This window comes from Hirundo rustica, chromosome 3 (genome assembly GCF_015227805.2).
Source record: "Hirundo rustica isolate bHirRus1 chromosome 3, bHirRus1.pri.v3, whole genome shotgun sequence".
Taxonomy (NCBI): domain Eukaryota; kingdom Metazoa; phylum Chordata; class Aves; order Passeriformes; family Hirundinidae; genus Hirundo; species Hirundo rustica.
Window position 1 is genome coordinate 77603350 of NC_053452.1, and position 16963 is coordinate 77620312.

Here is a 16963-nt window from a genome sequence, read left to right on the forward strand (position 1 = left end):
CGTTCCCTCGCTCGCAACACGATCCGGGCGGTCGCCTCCGGGCGTGCGGGACAGCGCCGGGAGCCGCCCGGGCTCAGCGCTCCGCTCCCGTCCCGGCCCCTCCGTCCCGGCGCTGCGCCCCTCACGCAGCCCGCGGCTCCCCGGCACCGGCAGACAGCCGACACCGCCGCGCGCTCATTGGCCAGCGCCGCCGGCCCCGCCCCCCCGGCCGCGGCGATTCAGGGGGCGGCTCGGCTCGCCGGCCGCCGATAGCTGCTGTCGATTGGCCAGAAGCTGCTGTCAGTCACGTTGAGGGACGGGCCGCCCCGCCGCCGAGGCCCCGCCCCCCCGCCCTCATTGATATTATCGGCGCGCGGCGCGGGCGGCCGGGCTGCAGTCGGGGCTGGCGGGCGGCCGGCCCGGTGCGGGAGGCGGGCAGCGGCGCGGAGGCGAAAGAGAAAGGCAGCCTGGAGGGAGGGAGCGAGCGCCGACCCGCAGACTAGCACAGCAAAATCTCCACCGTCCTCTAGCACCCACCAAGCGGCGGCAGTGGCAGTGTCTAGGAATAGAGAGCTAGAAATATAAAATCACCCCGCTCCTGCACCATGGCTTTCCAAAGTAGGCTCCCTTCTTGGATTATTTTGTGCTCCGTCTGGCTGTTCCGCTTTGCACACACGGGGGAGGCACAGGCTGCAAAAGAAGGTAAGGTGATGCGGAAAACAAAAGTTTGAGCTTATTTATTGCTTTTGCCCACGAAGTCTGTTTGGTGGCTTAGTGGGGGACCTTCCTGCCCCTGCCAGCTGCTTATCAGCCCCCCTCTCAGAAAAAAAAATAAAGACTTTTTAGTTGAGATGGAAGGGAGGAAAAAGCACGGCATTCGCTGGGGGCTGTGCGTGTGTAAGTATGAGGGACCGGGACAACTGCCTTTGCTCCCAGGAATGAGGTTTGCGAGGCATTCGCACGTGATGAGGAGGAATGGGGCTGGGTGAGCCCCGGGCCCGGCTATCGGTGCAGCGGAGCGTCGCTCTCTCGAGCCAGCCCTGATTCTCCCGAGAAGGTGCAGGGCGGGCTGGTTACCTCGCTGCTCCCTGGGCAGGGGCTGAGGGCCGACTTCTGGGGCTCGGGACGCTTGGTGAGAGGCAAGGCACCGTGCGGGGCTTGGGCTGCCGGGCGCTCCCCGCCGCTCCCCACCGGGGGCCTGCCGCGCTCCGGCCCAGCGGGGCCGGGCACAGACCGCGGGAAGGAGCATCGGGGTGCAGTTTCGCACGTCCCAGCCGTGCAGGCTGGACATATATTTAGAGGGTACATACGGCCTGTCATCGTGTGCCTGCAACGTGTGTACTCTCCCCCGGCATCGCTGGAGAGAGGTTTAGGGTTTTTACACCATCTGCGTATCACAACGGAGCTTCCCCGTTCTCATCAGTCCAATACTGGTATCTGTGTAAGGCGCACCCCGCGCATTTGTTTCCCCCGCGCACGGAGACAAACCGGGCAGTTTTGTATCAGAGACTGATGGAGGTGTTTAAAATCAATTCACAAAGCCCATCTGGGAATCTGTTTTTTCACGCTGAGAAAATCCGAAATGATTTAAAGGAGCGCCCTGCTCGCGCTTGACAGCCGAAGGCGAAGGTCCATCTCCATCTTCGGGGAGGGGGGAAAGACGACACACACGACATGACAGGGAAGGGGGAGTCAGGGCATTTTCGGTGCCTCTGCATATGTATGCGTTTGGGGTTTTCCCTTCCGCCTCAGTTGGATGCGTCAGTATTTTTCATCAAAACTCTGGCATACAATAAAATACCATTTGGAGCTTTAAAAAATGCCTCAATTAAAATGTACTCTGTCCTTAAAAGACGAAGTCGATGGCGAGATTAGAGAGGGAAAGAAGAAGGAGCATTTCGAAAGTTTATTTGGAGGGGCTGTACAGCACAGAAACGCTCACGCGGGGAGCACTAACGCGTAGCCGTGGGGTGGGGAGGGGAGAAGGGCCGGGCAGTCGGACCGGGAGGCAGGCGGGGAGGGTGCGGACTGCCTGCCCCGCTCTGCCCTGATCTGCCCTACCGATTGCTCCGTGATCGGAGCTACGCCGGTGCTTCCCAGTGGTAGCCTATCCCGTTTTTTTTCTGTGTTACACGTGTGGGGGTGGTTATATGTGCATCTATACCTATGAGCGTGCGTGTATAATGTCTGTATATTCGGGGAAAATCACCTAGCCAAAGGAGGGTCAGGAGGGGGCGAGCGGCAGACAGGGATTGATAGCGGCTACTTGCTGCAAGCGCAGAAAACTCTCGCGGAAGAAATAGCGAGTTAAAAAGGAAAAAAAAAAAAGAAAAAAAAAGGAGGGGGGGGGGGAAAAAGTATTTTGCAGCTTCGACGCTGGCCCCGCCGAAAGGCCGGTGGCGGCAGTAGCCCCTCGTGGTTTCTTACCCCTCCCTACTGGGTACGGAAGAGGGATGGGAGGGGTAAAAGGCTGAAAAGTGTTTCGAGTTTCTTTTCTGTAGCTCAGTTCAAGCCGCGGTGAGATGCCGAAGAGGAACGGGGCAGGTCCTGCCTGTTTCTCTAAGCGAGGAAGTGACCGCGTTACCTGCGGAGCCCTCTGCCAGCGGCCAGGACTCCCGGGTCCAGCGCAGACGCAGGGAGCGGGCTGTCCCTTCGCTCCTCGGCTGCGAGAGCTCGGGGCTCCGTTCTGGGGCCGCTGTCCTGGGCCCAAAACCTCGGCTTCCTCCTAAAACCTCGGCTGTGGGGGGGGTGTGGCGGGGGCGGCCGCGGGACCGGCGCTCCGCTGCGGCTCGGCCGCCGAGCCCCGCTGCTCGGCGCGGGGGCGCGGCCGCCTGCGCGCAGCTCCGCGCAGCGCTCGGAGCGCGAGTGCGGCTCCCCGCGGAGGCGAGAGGCCGCTGCTCCCCGCCTGCGCGCAGCTCCGCGCAGCGCATTTCCCGCGGCCGCGCCCCCGCGCTTCGCCCGCCGCCTCTCCCCCTCCTTTGGCTCTCGGTCGCGCAGCGCCCGGAGCGCGGTGCGTAGCTCCCCCGCGGAGGGACCGCGCTGGAGCCCCAGCGCGCTGCGGACGCGGGAGGCTGCGGACCCCCTGCGGCTGCCGGCGGGACGCGGCGCCGTTCCCCAGCCAGCATCGCTTCCCCGCGTGGCTGAGCCAGCCGTGACGGCCGCGGGTTTCCCCGCGTTGTGAGCAGGGCAGCAGCCGCTGGCTTGAAGGTCTCTTCCGCGGTAATCTTGGATGCCAGAAGGAACTCCACGATTGCTTTGCAAGGGTGTTTGCAGAATAGGGATTTCTATGTGATGGGGGTGTTTTTGTTTGTTTCTTTGTCGGTTTTCTTTTTGTTTGTTTTGTTTGCTTGCTATCTTTTTTTCCTCTGATGTGCTCACCAGTTGCTACGTGATGGAGAATTAACTGCTAAATAAAAATAAATTGCAGCCGTGGTGTGCTGTGCTGGTGCTGAAACGGTTAAATTTTTGGTGGTACCTTTTTTCCCAGTACCATTATAAATGTTCTTGTTTAACAAGCCGACGCATACACCACCTGCTTTTCTGTAGAAAGTGTTACAAAGTAAAGCCCCTTGAATCCAACCTTAATGACATAAGCAGGTAATCTTTCTAGAGGGAGACTATCAAACTTCCTTAATGAGTAGTTCCACTTCATTACTGAAATACAGGCCTGGAAGCTACCGTTTTGTGTTCAGCTAGCATTTCATGTGTTACTGTATGAATTAATTTCTTAGGCATCTTTTTAGTAATTCACTGAATTTTTGTGTTAAATTATCCTTGGAGAAAGGGCCAAAGCTAAAATTAAAGCAGTTTTGATAAACCTGACAAAAGTTGCTTCAAGTTACAGTCTTGAGTCACGCATCTAAATATCTTAGACACTATAGAAATGCTGTGTATAAAGTTACAAATAGCATTAGAGCTAAAGATATATGGAATAAGTTCAAATTAGGAATGCTACTAAAGAGTTTGTTTATTAGGCTGTGATTAACCACTTTTGGAGGTAGGGTAACATTTAGCTGAAAATAATTGTGGTTCTGCTAGAACTGATGTCTTTCCGTATATAAATGTCACCATGACGTGAAGATTTTAGGAAGCTATTACCATAAAGTGAATTAGTCTGATTTTGTGTATGCGAGATGTGAGGTAATTGCAGAGTCTTTTATTTTCTATATTCCTGGTTGTCATTTATTTGCAGAATTATTGCTTTATCACCAAAGGGAAGTATTTTTCACTTTGACACTCAGAAAAAGATCATTGCTTTTTCAATGCAATATGGACCAGTCCTGTATAAATCAGTTTGGAAATGTGTTGAAATGTTTGTGTGTCTGTGTGCTTTAACCTGATTGTAATAACTAGCATATGGAAAATATCCTTATGAAAAAGGAGAGGGAGGGATCATGCATCTTAATGACTGATTAATAGCACTTCAGAGGACTAAAAAACCCCTCACTTTGTTTTAAGCAGTGAAATTGTAAATATTTATGTATATCTGCTTATATGTGAATGGTACATAATAATTTGTTTAAAAATAAATACCTAGTTGTGGTTGCAGATAATTTTTTTTAATAATAATAAGAAATATTAACCTGTACAAAAATTGTATAATTTTTTAAAATTCATATTTTGTTATTTAGTTTTCATTTTCTCTCATGATATGTTTAACAAGCTGTGGAATTTAAATTTTTTTCCTTTTTTTTTTTTTTTTTTTAGTAATATTGCTGGACTCTAAAGCACAACAGACAGAGTTGGAATGGATTTCCTCTCCTCCCAATGGGGTAAGTACTGCAGGCAAAACTTAAGTTCCAAAAGATGAGTAGTTATTTTATTGAAGCAGTTGAAAGACCTGCTTTAAACTAGTTCCCCCTCATATTTCTCTCAGTAATCATACCAAGTGTTGACGGCTTCTTCATTTTTAGAATGAAACATCAGGTTACAGTGTGCAAATGTACAAGCTAATTAAAAGCAAGTGGCTCTTTGGAAACTTTTGGTACCTTTATGTTTTGTAGTGTTTTTCTTTGTGCTGTATGAAGCACACTGTATAACACAGTATTTTAAATCCCTTTTTTCCTTCCTTTAGAAACAACAGATCTGCTTCTGTGTGGAAACTTTCTAAAAATATGTTTTTCATTTTCTGTAGAATGGGTGATCATAAATTTGTTTACGATGTTTTCTTTGTAATTGAATAGCACAGATTGAAGTGCTCTAAAATAAAAACATTTATATTGCAGATGTGTTTGAAATAACATTCCAAACTTGAAACATCCCCAAGCCTTGAGGAGCCTCATATCTGGAACTAGGCACGAATTATGTGGTTAAGGCCACCTCCAGCTTGCATACAAATTAACCTCATGGCATTCTATGAAATGTACTGTTGTAAAATACATCATTAGAAAAAATGAGATGTTTAGAAACATTAGTGTTATTGTCTTATTTATTATGTATGTAAAGTTGAGAATTGCTGCTTTCAGACTGAATTAAAAATGTTATAAAGCCTCTTCTTCCTCAAGCCGTGAGGAAGAACATTTTCAGAAGGATATAATGGATATATTGTTCTATCTTAACTCAGTCCTATGCCCTTAGTCTGACAAATCATAAATTATATGGACAGTTCTTGCACATGGAAATAGTCTTGCTGAAGCTATTGTGATGCCTTGCACGAACAAGAACTTGGGGGATCAGTCCCTTAATCTTCAGTTTATTAAGAAATCTGGAGCCAGAAGAGCGTGAAGTGTGAGTAGGGATATAAAAGTGTAACAAATCCTTTAAATAAGAAGAATGAAAATGTGGAAGTGTCTTTCTTTAAAAACAAGATTGTATCAATACAAGCATAAACTGCAAACTAATCTAAGGACTTCAGAGGAAATGCAGTGCAGGCTCAATGTGCATAATGGCAAATAACCTCAGCGTTAGCGTTTTATGCTGATGGAAGCCTTTACCAGAGTTGTTTGAAAGATTAGCTTGGTGGCACTTATCTTAAACTAACCTGTATATAATGAAAGACATGTCAACACATGTGGCGCATCTGAGAGGTGAAAGTGGAGTCAAGTTCAACAAGTAGTGAAAGGTGAGTTTCAGAGGTAGAAGTGAATTTCAATCACAAATTAAAAGTGAATCAAAACTAATAGCTAGATTTGTATGTGTGAGTGTTCAGAAAAAGTTGTCTGTAAATTAACATAGAAGTACCATTTTAATAATGTAATTTTGAAAATAAATGTTTTTCTAATTTTAATTACTGAATTATTTACTATACAATAAAGGCTTCATGGGAATGAACACAGAAAATTTTGAGAAACTCAAAATCATCATCACAGTACAGAATATATCAGTCAGATGCTCGTTAAATGCCTCATTCAGCTGCAAATGCTGCATTTAACGCTGTTAAGATAGCTAAGAAGTTAAAATACGATAAATTGAAACCAATAGAACAGAGCACATTCAAACAGATTTGCATGTATAGCAACATATTTTGCAGTAGGACAAAGAAAAGTGGAGTTTTCTTTCTGTAAAATTGATCACTATAAGAAGACTTCAGTGAATGGTGACCTCAGCTGCCATAGGTGAAAACATCTTGAAGTACTGATAATTTTTTTCCTTGCAGACACTCTGACTATGTAATTGCATCTTAAATAACATTTCCTTATTTTTTTGGCTTTGGAAAAATAGCTTCAGTGCTTAATGCTGGGGATCTCAAAAAGTAGTGCTTCTTGTGTGAATTTAGTTTTTTGTATTATTTTCCTTGACTGTAACATAAGAATCTCTGATGCTAGCTAGTCTCATGTAGTGGAATTTTGACTCTGAGAAAACTCATTTGTGTTGTATTATGAAGTGTAGGTTCATTTTGTAAAATGTATTTTGTTTGTTGCTTTTGTTTGTTTGTTTGTTTGTTGATTTTTTTAAAGAAGGAATGGCAGTTTGTTTTGGTGGAGCAATCCACATCAAACCTCTGATTCTGTTGTGTGGTGCATGAGAGTTACTTCCGTGTCAAAGATGCAATGCATTGTCTTACTGAACATCTTGCAGAACTTGGCTTGGTGTCTTAAGGGAAGAACGCTTACACAAGATAAAACAAAAAGCCCCCCAATGCATCTCAAAGAAACCCCAAAGGACATAGCATTACCTGGCAAAATGTTAGGCTTTATGCCTATTTTGTCATCTTGATGGGATTTTTTTTTTTTTTTTAATGGGGAGATGTTTCTTATTATCGTGGTATAGCCAAAACCCTCTCAGTCCAGGGCCCCTTTTTTTATTTTTCTGGGTTTTTTTCTAGCTCTTAGGTAAAAAAAGTTACTCATTCAGCTCAAATAAATCTGTTATGAAGATAGACTTTCTTTTGTTCAGAGGTTAATACAGTTCCATATGCAATCATTTCAGTTAACTCCATGAACATTTAGTAATCTATTTCAATAGTTTAATACCATATGCGTGTAATATATAATACTGTATATATCTCATCTATATTAACTGTAGGTCCTTGAAAAGCGCTTTGATATTTACAACTTCTGTGCATTTCAGCATCTGCAGCTGTGATATATTTTGTGGTGATAACTTCCAGCATCAATTCAGCCACATCTGCTTTTCCTGAAACAGACAACAACATTAAAGTGGTCTCATTTGCTGTCAAATATGCTTGCAGAGTAATATACACTGTGTGGCTCCTGATCTGGGAAACCAATGCCTTCCATGCTTGGTTGCCGGTGTGAGGAGTGTCAGTGGATGCTCTATCCTGCAGAGGTGTCGACTATACGAGTCCCACAAAGCACTTAAGCATCTGCTTACCATTAAGCTCATGAGTACAGTCACTGATCTTAAGCATGAGCTTAAGTGCGTTATTGACGCAGGGCCAGAGGGATAAGTGCCATGCGGAGAAGTCATGGTTGCCTGTGTCCTGGGGTGATGATAGCTCATCCCTCTCTAATTTGTTACAGCTGCAGCTTCTGCAGGGCACTGAAATGTTACAAGGAATGTGGAAGAAGGTGAGAGACAGGATTGTTTTGGTTACACCTGGGCAGATCTGCCTCGTTGATTTCAGTGGAAGGTCTGCCATTGTTGGAGGTGCGAATTCCCACGCTACCAAAGGCTGTTAAAGACTCTGGGCTTGTTAAAGGCTTACCAGCTCATTACACAGTTGGTAACCTAAAGAGAGAGCATCAACAAAACTCAGGCTTTGAACCAGCCAGCTTTCAATCTTACGGGTTGTTATTAGTACTGTATGTAGTCTCATGGTTCATTTGAACTCTCACCTAAATGACGTTTGCCCCTTCTAATGTAGGTGCAGCCACTGGACAAAAGGTGAGGTGAGGAAGAGCTGCTTCTTAACCTTTCAGTTTGTAAATAAAACAGAAGGTAAACTGAAAGAAAGGGAGACAACTAAAAGGTTTTCTTGCTTTCAGATTTTTCATTCTTCTTTTGATTTTCTCTTGCCTTCTCTCTATGCCTCTTCGATCCCATAGGAGTGGAAATCATCTGACTCATGAGTTTCAGACCTCATCCTGTGCTTTCTATACGATAGCGAGTTTCATTGGAAGCTTTACATGATCAAGTTTTATGTACTCTAGTGCTAAGCAATTCCAGTTTCTAAGACTTCACTGATGTTAGTTTTGTTTGGAAGAGAAGCTGCCTCCCTCCTTTTGGTCTTCGCTTGCTCAAAACCACTGTAACCTTAAAGAAATGTTTGTGAGCTCAGGGTGGAATCAGATCCTGGTATGCTAAACAGCCTTTTCTGAAGCTGTCCCTTTGAAACTGTGCCCATGACCTGACAAAGATTTTTCAAAGTTGTATGTGGGAAGGACATGAAGGGAGAGAGAACCTAGTCCTGCACTAATATGTATTTTCTTCTCTTAGGTGCTTAACAGTATTTTTAACAATAAGTTACTTTTAAAAAGAAGGGAGACATGAGTTGTATGAAGCTTTTTAAAATACTCGGTACTTACATCTGATTGTATACTTCTTGTTTGTTACTAACTGTTTGTTATCATTTTAGTGGGAAGAAATTAGTGGACTGGATGAAAACTACACTCCTATACGAACATACCAGGTATGCCAGGTGATGGAATCAAACCAAAACAACTGGCTTCGGACTAACTGGATTGCAAAAAGCAATGCACAAAGGATTTTTGTAGAACTGAAATTCACTCTGAGGGATTGTAACAGTCTTCCTGGAGTTCTGGGGACTTGTAAAGAAACTTTTAACTTGTATTATTATGAAACAGACTACGACACTGGCAGGAATATCCGAGAAAACCAATATGTAAAAATAGACACTATTGCAGCAGATGAAAGTTTTACCCAGGGTGATCTTGGGGAGAGAAAAATGAAACTTAACACAGAGGTGAGAGAAATTGGACCTTTGTCCAAAAAAGGATTCTATCTTGCGTTTCAGGACGTAGGGGCCTGCATTGCTTTGGTCTCTGTGAAAGTCTACTACAAGAAGTGCTGGTCCATCATTGAGAACTTAGCTATTTTTCCTGACACAGTGACTGGCTCAGAGTTTTCCTCTTTAGTTGAAGTGCGAGGAACTTGTGTCAGCAGTGCGGAGGAGGAGGCGGAGAACTCGCCGAAGATGCACTGTAGCGCGGAGGGAGAATGGTTAGTGCCTATTGGAAAATGTATCTGCAAAGCGGGATACCAGCAGAAAGGAGACACGTGTGAACGTAAGTAAACACACAACTTGCTGTAAATTGAAGGTCATGTTTTAGCAGATTTTTCTTTTTTTCTTTCTTTTGCTTTTTTAAAAAAGAAATGCATCATCAGTCTGCTCTTAAAGTTTTCAGATCCTCAGTCTGTGAAGTTCACACTGGTTAATTAAATCAGTCAGTTAGTCTGTCTGATTATGAAAATCAGTGGTTGCACAATGCACTTCTAAATTTAAAGAAAAATAGTTGAAGTTGTAAGAAGTATAAAGATAGCTTCAGGACTAACATTATGAATGGATAATATGGTATTTCTTGTACCTTTTGGTAAGGCTGAGTAAGTCATACCTATCACAGAACATTGTATCAATAATGTCAGGTATGAGTAGGTAAACAGTTTGTTCTTTCACTGATCTCTGACAGAATTATAAGGAAACTAAAATGGATGTAGTGAACAGAATGGGGTGTGGTTAGTAATGGGAAGAATACACACAAAATCAAAACTGAGCTAGAGATCTGTGTCAAGTGTGTGAAAATTCTAAATGCAAGACAGATACTTCAAACAGAGTTTCAAAATTTCAGAATAAAGTATGATATCCTTTCTATAACGTTTCTTTTTGCAAAAAAAACAAACAAAAAAAAAAAACCAAAAAAAAACCACCTCTAAACTTTTGGCCTGCATTTTGATCGTTGTGATTATTTTAATACAAGCAGATCAGAGACTACTGAGTTGTACTTCCTGATTCAAGATTAACTCAGTTAACCATATTCTTAGAATTATAGCATTGCTGCCGTGGGGCTACAGGCATAAGACATTTCTGCTTAACATGAGAAAGACTGTTTTATTGTCTTTGCTTCCAGTAAGAACAAGAGAATCTGCAGTTTTTTTGAAAGCAGGTATTTTCATGTACATTTAATACAATGTCTATCATTTTTATCACAAGATAACACAAGGTGTTATATATCACCATACGTTTATTGCAAGACAGGCAGACATTTGTTGGGGGGAAATATTGAAAGTGAAAAAGTGGGAACACCTCCACAAATCTATGAAGAGGAGAAATGTGCATAATCTCAAAAATAAAGCTGGCAACACTTACTGAGTCTGGCAGCACTCACTGTGCCTCGGTCTGATGAGGACTTCAAAAACTGTAGAGGATTTGGGACATCCTAAAACAAAGAAAATGAATCTCTTTATTAATAGTTTGTCCTCATGAAAAAACAGTTCTGCTTTTGATGAGTTTTTATGAGGAAATTCAGTAGAAGATGAAGTGAGTAGAGTTGATCTTGGTAGCTCCACACAAATCTTCCATTGTTCTGCTGGGAAGGGATGAAGTCTTAAACACTGCAGAGGGTGATCTCATTAAGAGTAATTGTAATGTGAAAAACTGCCCAGACAAAACCGTTCAGTAGACTGTATTAGAGGTCTGTTAAAAATATTAAGTGCTTTGTCCCATAGAAGTCTGTGTTGAGGTTTCAGATTTTTTCTGAGTGACTGACTTTTTTCCTTTTTTTAGTTAACTTGCTCTTCATTACAGACCTAGTTATCATTGATGTAATTAATATACTAATTTTATTTGACTTTCAGTAAGGGAGAGAAAATATCCAAAAAAACCCCCTGTGTATGTTAGGAAGGTGTGGGGGACATGAGCTGAGTGAGCATGGCAGGAACGGATCGAGAAGAAATTGATGTTTGGTGACTGGAATTCAAGAAACCTGTTTATTAAACAGGCTTCTTAATTTCTAACTGTGCTGATGTTGACAAAAGAATTAAATGATAACTTGTACTTGAGCCTTGTGGCGTGCTCATTTGCAAGAACACTTCTTATTTTTGGCTTCCTTCCAAAGCAATCGCTAGGAGAACACGCTACTCTGGAAGCAGTCCAGAGGATCATTTATGGTATTTTTCCTCTTTTCTTTCAGTGATCCTGTTAAGAATTTCAAAACAAACTCTGGCCCCATATTGAGGCAAGCTAATGTGTTTGAGAGGGAAAAGGTGGTAGGCAGGCGCTCATCGAGTGTGCGCCGAGTCAGCAGCTCCGAGTCAGAACGATCTGGGTGACTGTGGCGCACGCTTGTAATTGCTGTCTGTGTGTCCTGTCTGGGCACAAAGATGTTATTAAGTATGATCAACTATGTAGTGACTGATAATACAGCTGGCACACTGATACTGCGTCTGTTTTTTGTGACAGGTATTGAGAGAAACTTATCTGAACATTGACACTAATGCAACTGGCTATCTGTTACTGTCAAGCTGTGTAACAGATCAAGTGGAAGCAAGCTGGTGTGTGCTTCCTTAACCCGGAGCTTTTATAGCCCTGTCTGAGGGCTCACTTCTGTGTATGCTTTGTACCTGGCATGCTGCGTGACTTCTTTGGGTCTACTCAGGGCAGAAAGTACTGTGCTCTGTCTGGATGGGCAGAAGTCTGCGATTCTTCTCTCGCACTTGCTAAAGCTCTGCTGAATTAACTTAACACAATAGGATGGCCTTTAAAGATACAGAACAATACCTTATCTGGCTGTGTTGTAGGAAAGGTAGGAGTAGATGGCCACATTGTAGTCCCAAATATCTCTTCAGCCTGTAACTCAGCAGGGATTTTCATTTGTGTTATGCTAGCTTGATTGGCTGTCTGTGATTGAATAATGTGTCCCTTTTGCATACAGCTCCTCTCCTGTTTGTGAAATTTATTGAGTTCAGATACTAAAACAATTGAATTTTGATTTATACACAACTCTGCACTGGATGCTTTTTTTTCTTTTTTTTTTTTTTTAATGAATAGAAGTAACTTCTAGTGCTGGGAAGGGTAAGGAAAAAAACAGCCATGAGTGGTGAAACACATAACCTGGAAAATAAGGTCCCCTGTGTTCCCTCTTTATTGCTTGATCTTTCAAACTGAGTTTTTTTTTTTTTTTTCCTTTTGAATGTACACCAGTTACTTATCCCAATATGAGCCCCAAAGAATCCTTGTGACTTCATTGGTCTAACAGATACATAGGCAAATTTCAGAGAGCTCACAAATGCAATTTAAAGGAAAATTTTAGAGTTACATGAAACAAACATGAGAAAACTAGGTGAGTCTCTGAGCTTTCAGTTGCAGATTGCTTTGCTTATGTAGAAGGAGACTCTTTTCTCAGTGTTGATCTTAGGTCTGCTGGTGTGTAGCCCCAGGCTTAGGTGTTGAAATCGTACATTTTAAAAGATTATCTTGGAGGGTACCTGGCAGCAGTACCAGAAACATACTTAGACATATTCAGTTCTTTTAACACTATGTATTGCATCTGTTCTGGAGAAAAAAACCAAACCAAACAAAACCCCAGCAACAACACCAAAAAAACACCACACCAAAAAAAAAAAACCCCATCCAACTAACCAAAAAATCCTCATCCACAAAACCCAATGGACTTCTCAGTAACTGTAGTAGACTCCCAATAGGTCTGACTTGGACTTTTCTCACAGTGGAGTTCATTTGATATGTTATGCATGTAGAGGCATCAATGCATGTAAAGGAGTACACTGTGATCAGTGATTGATACTTGAAGGTGAAAATAATTCTGAGAGCTTCTAGTAAAATGTATTTTCCATCTGTTTCATGTTAGTTGGGGGTGGAGAGGGAGAGAATTAAACTTACTCAATCAGAGAAGTAGAGTGATATTTCAGAAGGTAGGAAGCTTCTCTTGATGTTACTGAACTGAGAAACTATATAGATCACTGGGCACCAAGTCCAAAAATTCAAATTCCTAGGGAAAGCCAAATGGATGCATTTTACTGTTAAACATATTATAATACTGTATGCATTAACAGTTGTTTTATTGGCCTCCAAATGAGGAGAGGATTATAGCTATTCACACCTTCTTGTTTTGGTGAGGTAAAAAGGGCTTTTATTTCCAGACTTTGTCAAGTGCTATACACTGTGCCAAAGAGTAAACTGCATCTGTTCCTTCTCTTTTTTCTTCTTGGGACAAACTTTTTCTCTCTTCACTTTGTGAGACATTACTTGATAACAGATCTAGAAACTGAATTTGCCTTATGTGCAGCATATTTGTGGTAAAGTGTGTGTGGTTGTGGTTTTTTTGTTTGGTTGTTGGTTTTTTTTTTCTTTCTTTTGTGTTTTGTTTCTTAATGTTAGTCCATTTAGGAGCTGATGTGCCACATGTTTATTAATAGAGGACAATGAATTAAGATGGGAATGTGAATAAGTTGTCATTAAAACAAGTACTACTATGCTTCCCAAAAGCCCAAGTTGCACACATTGTCAACTGGGTGTAGAGTTCAACTCAGGGGGTGTGTCACAGAAGCTGTGGTTGACCTGCAACTTGAGAAACCTATGCTGACAATCCTGCGTTTTCAACTTGAAAATTATTTGCATTGTGGAGTCGGAGAAAATGGTAGAAGACTTTTCAATGGCATTTATATCATCAAGACTTTAAATGTTTCCTTTTTTGAAGAAGAGTTACCTTTCTTCCTTTTGCTTCCAAAATTACTCTAGGGAAGAGAATGTAATTAGTTTCAGCTAATTGAACCTGAGCAGAGAATGAGGGTATCTCTGTGTCACTGAGTCTTGTCATTTTCTCAGAAGCTCGTAGAAGTTCAACAGCAGAGCATCTATCTCCTTCTCTTTTTATTCCCTAACATATTAAATAATTTTTCCGTTTCTTTTTAAAGAAAGGTCAGTGGGATCTGATATTCAGGCACCACATAGAGCTGAATATGAACTATTTGATTTAAAAAAAAAAAAAAAAAAAGGTAGGTATCTTTGCAAAGGATCCTAGCAGGAAAATAAACTACATACTTTAAAGTGAAAGTAAGACCTTCTAGCTGGTTGGTCAAGAATTGCTGAAGGTCTTTCTACCATGAAATGGAGAGCTTTGATTTTTGCTTCAACCCCCCCCTCCCTCTTTGAAGTTTTCGAAAGTTGAATGTTTTGACTATCATTCACCCTGTAGTCTTTTGACTTCCCTTCTTGTCAGGGAGGTGTTGTAGAAAGATATATTTTCTTGCTATATCTTCTTTTCAAAACAGTCTAGTGTTCATAAAGACAATGATTTTTACAAATTTATTAGTCTCTCTAAGTAATTTGGATTTCTTTGACCTATTTTGTTCATGTTCTTCAGCTTTCTGGATGTGAAAGCACAGAAAATAGGGAAAGGAGTTATGTCCACTGTTAAACATGACATTTTTGAAAGTGGTTTCCAAATGAAGTAACACAAAATGGCTGGTGTTCTCAGAGGTCAGGGTTAGCCATTCCCTGAAACAAACTGATGCCTTTGTGCTTCATAAAATCTGTTTCAGGTCTCTTCTGTGTTGTCTTTCAGTCCTAAGATACAATTGATTTTTGTAGTGTTGCCTTGCCTGAAGTATCTGAATTAGTTTGATAAGTTTGATTATAGACTGTCATTGTTTTGGTGTTACAGCATCCTCTCCCAAGTGTGACATAAAGATATGAGAGAAGTAAAATGATGAGAAATCAAAGTGATAAGTAATGAAGGCAGTCAAAACCATCTCGTTTTCACTGATAATTCCATCAGAGTGATCCCTAAAGTGAATTAATGCAGAGCTACTGACAGATTTACTTCCCAGTAAACTAGTAGTTTTGCTCCAGAAGAGCTGAAAGAGGTGAAATTGCACATGCGAATGGGCAATCAGGTGCCCAGATCCTAGAAGTGGGGTTGTTGGATAGTGTAGTTTAATGTAGAGCTGTTTCCCTCTCCAGCCTCTCTTCTCCTCTGCTGTCTGGCCTGCCCCTGTTCCCAGCTTCTGCTGTCTCCAGGAATTAATTTTAGTTTTGCATTTTACTTGTGGTTTGATGAATACCAATTTATTAAACTAAATTTGCTGCATGGTTGTTGTTTGGGTGTTTGTTTTTTTTTTTTTTTTTTTTTTTTTCCCCCAGATCTACTGCTGTGCACAGATTTTGAAATGAAAACAAAACCAGCAATGAGATCTAAGAGAATTTTAGTAATATCTCCTTTAGTTACAGGGGAAGCACTAAAACTGTCTGTTTTACGGGTCTGGGATGCCACTACTGAATTAGCTACGGTTGCTCAACAGCTGGGCCATTAACTCCTTAGCCGTAAAGTCTATCTGCTGTTTGTTCTAAATGAAGCTTTAGTTGGTATTTAGAAATGGAATTCATCCTGACAAGTCTGTTGCCCAAAACCATACATTTTGCTTCTGAAACAAACTTTTCTGCCCAGGAATCTTCTGTGAAGGGTGCAATAGGCACCTAATGGCTTTGCCATAATTTTCTAAGTTTGCTATATTTCTAAGTATAAAAAATTTTCCTACATGAAAAAGAAGCTGCTTACTTGGGAATTCTATGAGGGTTTTTTGTTTGTTTTGGTGTGGGTTTTTTGTTCTTTTGTCCAGGGTTTCTGTTAACCTCTCAGAATTAGGCCACTAAAAATAAATTTAGGTATTCTTGCATTTCTGAGTATAAATGGGAGAAGTCACATATATTCCTCATTAGGAGTATCGTAAGTGTACATGCATTCCGTTAAATATGACTTAGCTTTTTAAGAAAAAGTGAAACAAAAGCCACCCAGAAAACAAAGTTTCAGGATCTGAAAAAAGAGAGGTAGTAGGTTACAGAGAAACTGAAAGTAGGGATCAATTAATGGAAGAACTGATCACAGAAAAGAGAAGATCTTGTTAATAACTATTTACCTAATCTGCTTCATGTATCTGTAAAACATCTGTTATCTCTATGGTGAAATGCTGTTGAAACTTGTTCAAGAAAGCTGCAGTTCAAAGTATAAATTATTCTCTGAAAATAAGGAGCCTTAAGTAAAGGACTGAATTTGAGGTTTTTGTTTAAGAGGTGAGACAGCCATATGGTGAGATCTGTGTTTGGTACTGAAGCTGAAAAAAAAAGGAAATTATGTGGGCAAAATGTTTGGTTAACTAGATTAGCTTTTGAATTTTGATGCATCCCAAACTTCCTCTGTTACTGTGAAAATTATTGCTCCTCAACAACAGTCCCTATATATTAAGCAATATTAAATCCTTAAGAATTTATTATTACTTAATATATAGGAACTGTTCTTTTCACTTGGGAAACTGTGGAGATAGTTTTAGTGTAGGTTTTCAGGTAATATCGTGCTTACTATTACTTGAATTATAGTGTAAAAATTAATTCTTGCTTCTTGACTTCTTAGCTAGCTTGCCCTGTACTATGCAAGCTCTGTCTGCAATGCTAATTTAATTACTAAAAACAATAAGGCATACATAGTTTATTGGGGATTAACAGTTTTTAGATTGAAAACAAATAAAACATGTTCAAATTAGTATCTGCAAAGTCAAAATTTATCTTTTGAAGTTTTATAATGAGTTGTAAAAGTTACATATATATAACTTTAAT

General features: G+C 41.5%; 1 protein-coding gene across 11 annotated transcripts in view; it reads left to right on the forward strand.

Annotated features, from left to right (window-relative positions):
* Window positions 1-374: 374 nt before the first annotated feature.
* Window positions 375-16963, forward strand: part of EPHA7 (EPH receptor A7) — a 166963-nt gene continuing 150374 nt past the window's right edge. For 5 of the 11 annotated variants that reach the window (XM_040057597.1, XM_040057601.1, XM_040057598.1 and 2 more), the window contains exons 1-3: window positions 382-681; window positions 4687-4751; window positions 8957-9626. In XM_040057597.1, coding sequence (XP_039913531.1) covers window positions 585-681; window positions 4687-4751; window positions 8957-9626 — 832 coding nt within the window. In that variant the 5' untranslated portion in view covers window positions 382-584. Of the gene's footprint in view, window positions 682-4686; window positions 4752-5204; window positions 6041-8189; window positions 8266-8956; window positions 9627-11797; window positions 12272-16963 lie in introns of those variants that run through there. The other 6 variants (XM_040057604.1, XM_040057609.2, XM_040057603.2 and 3 more) reach the window with 6 other exon arrangements.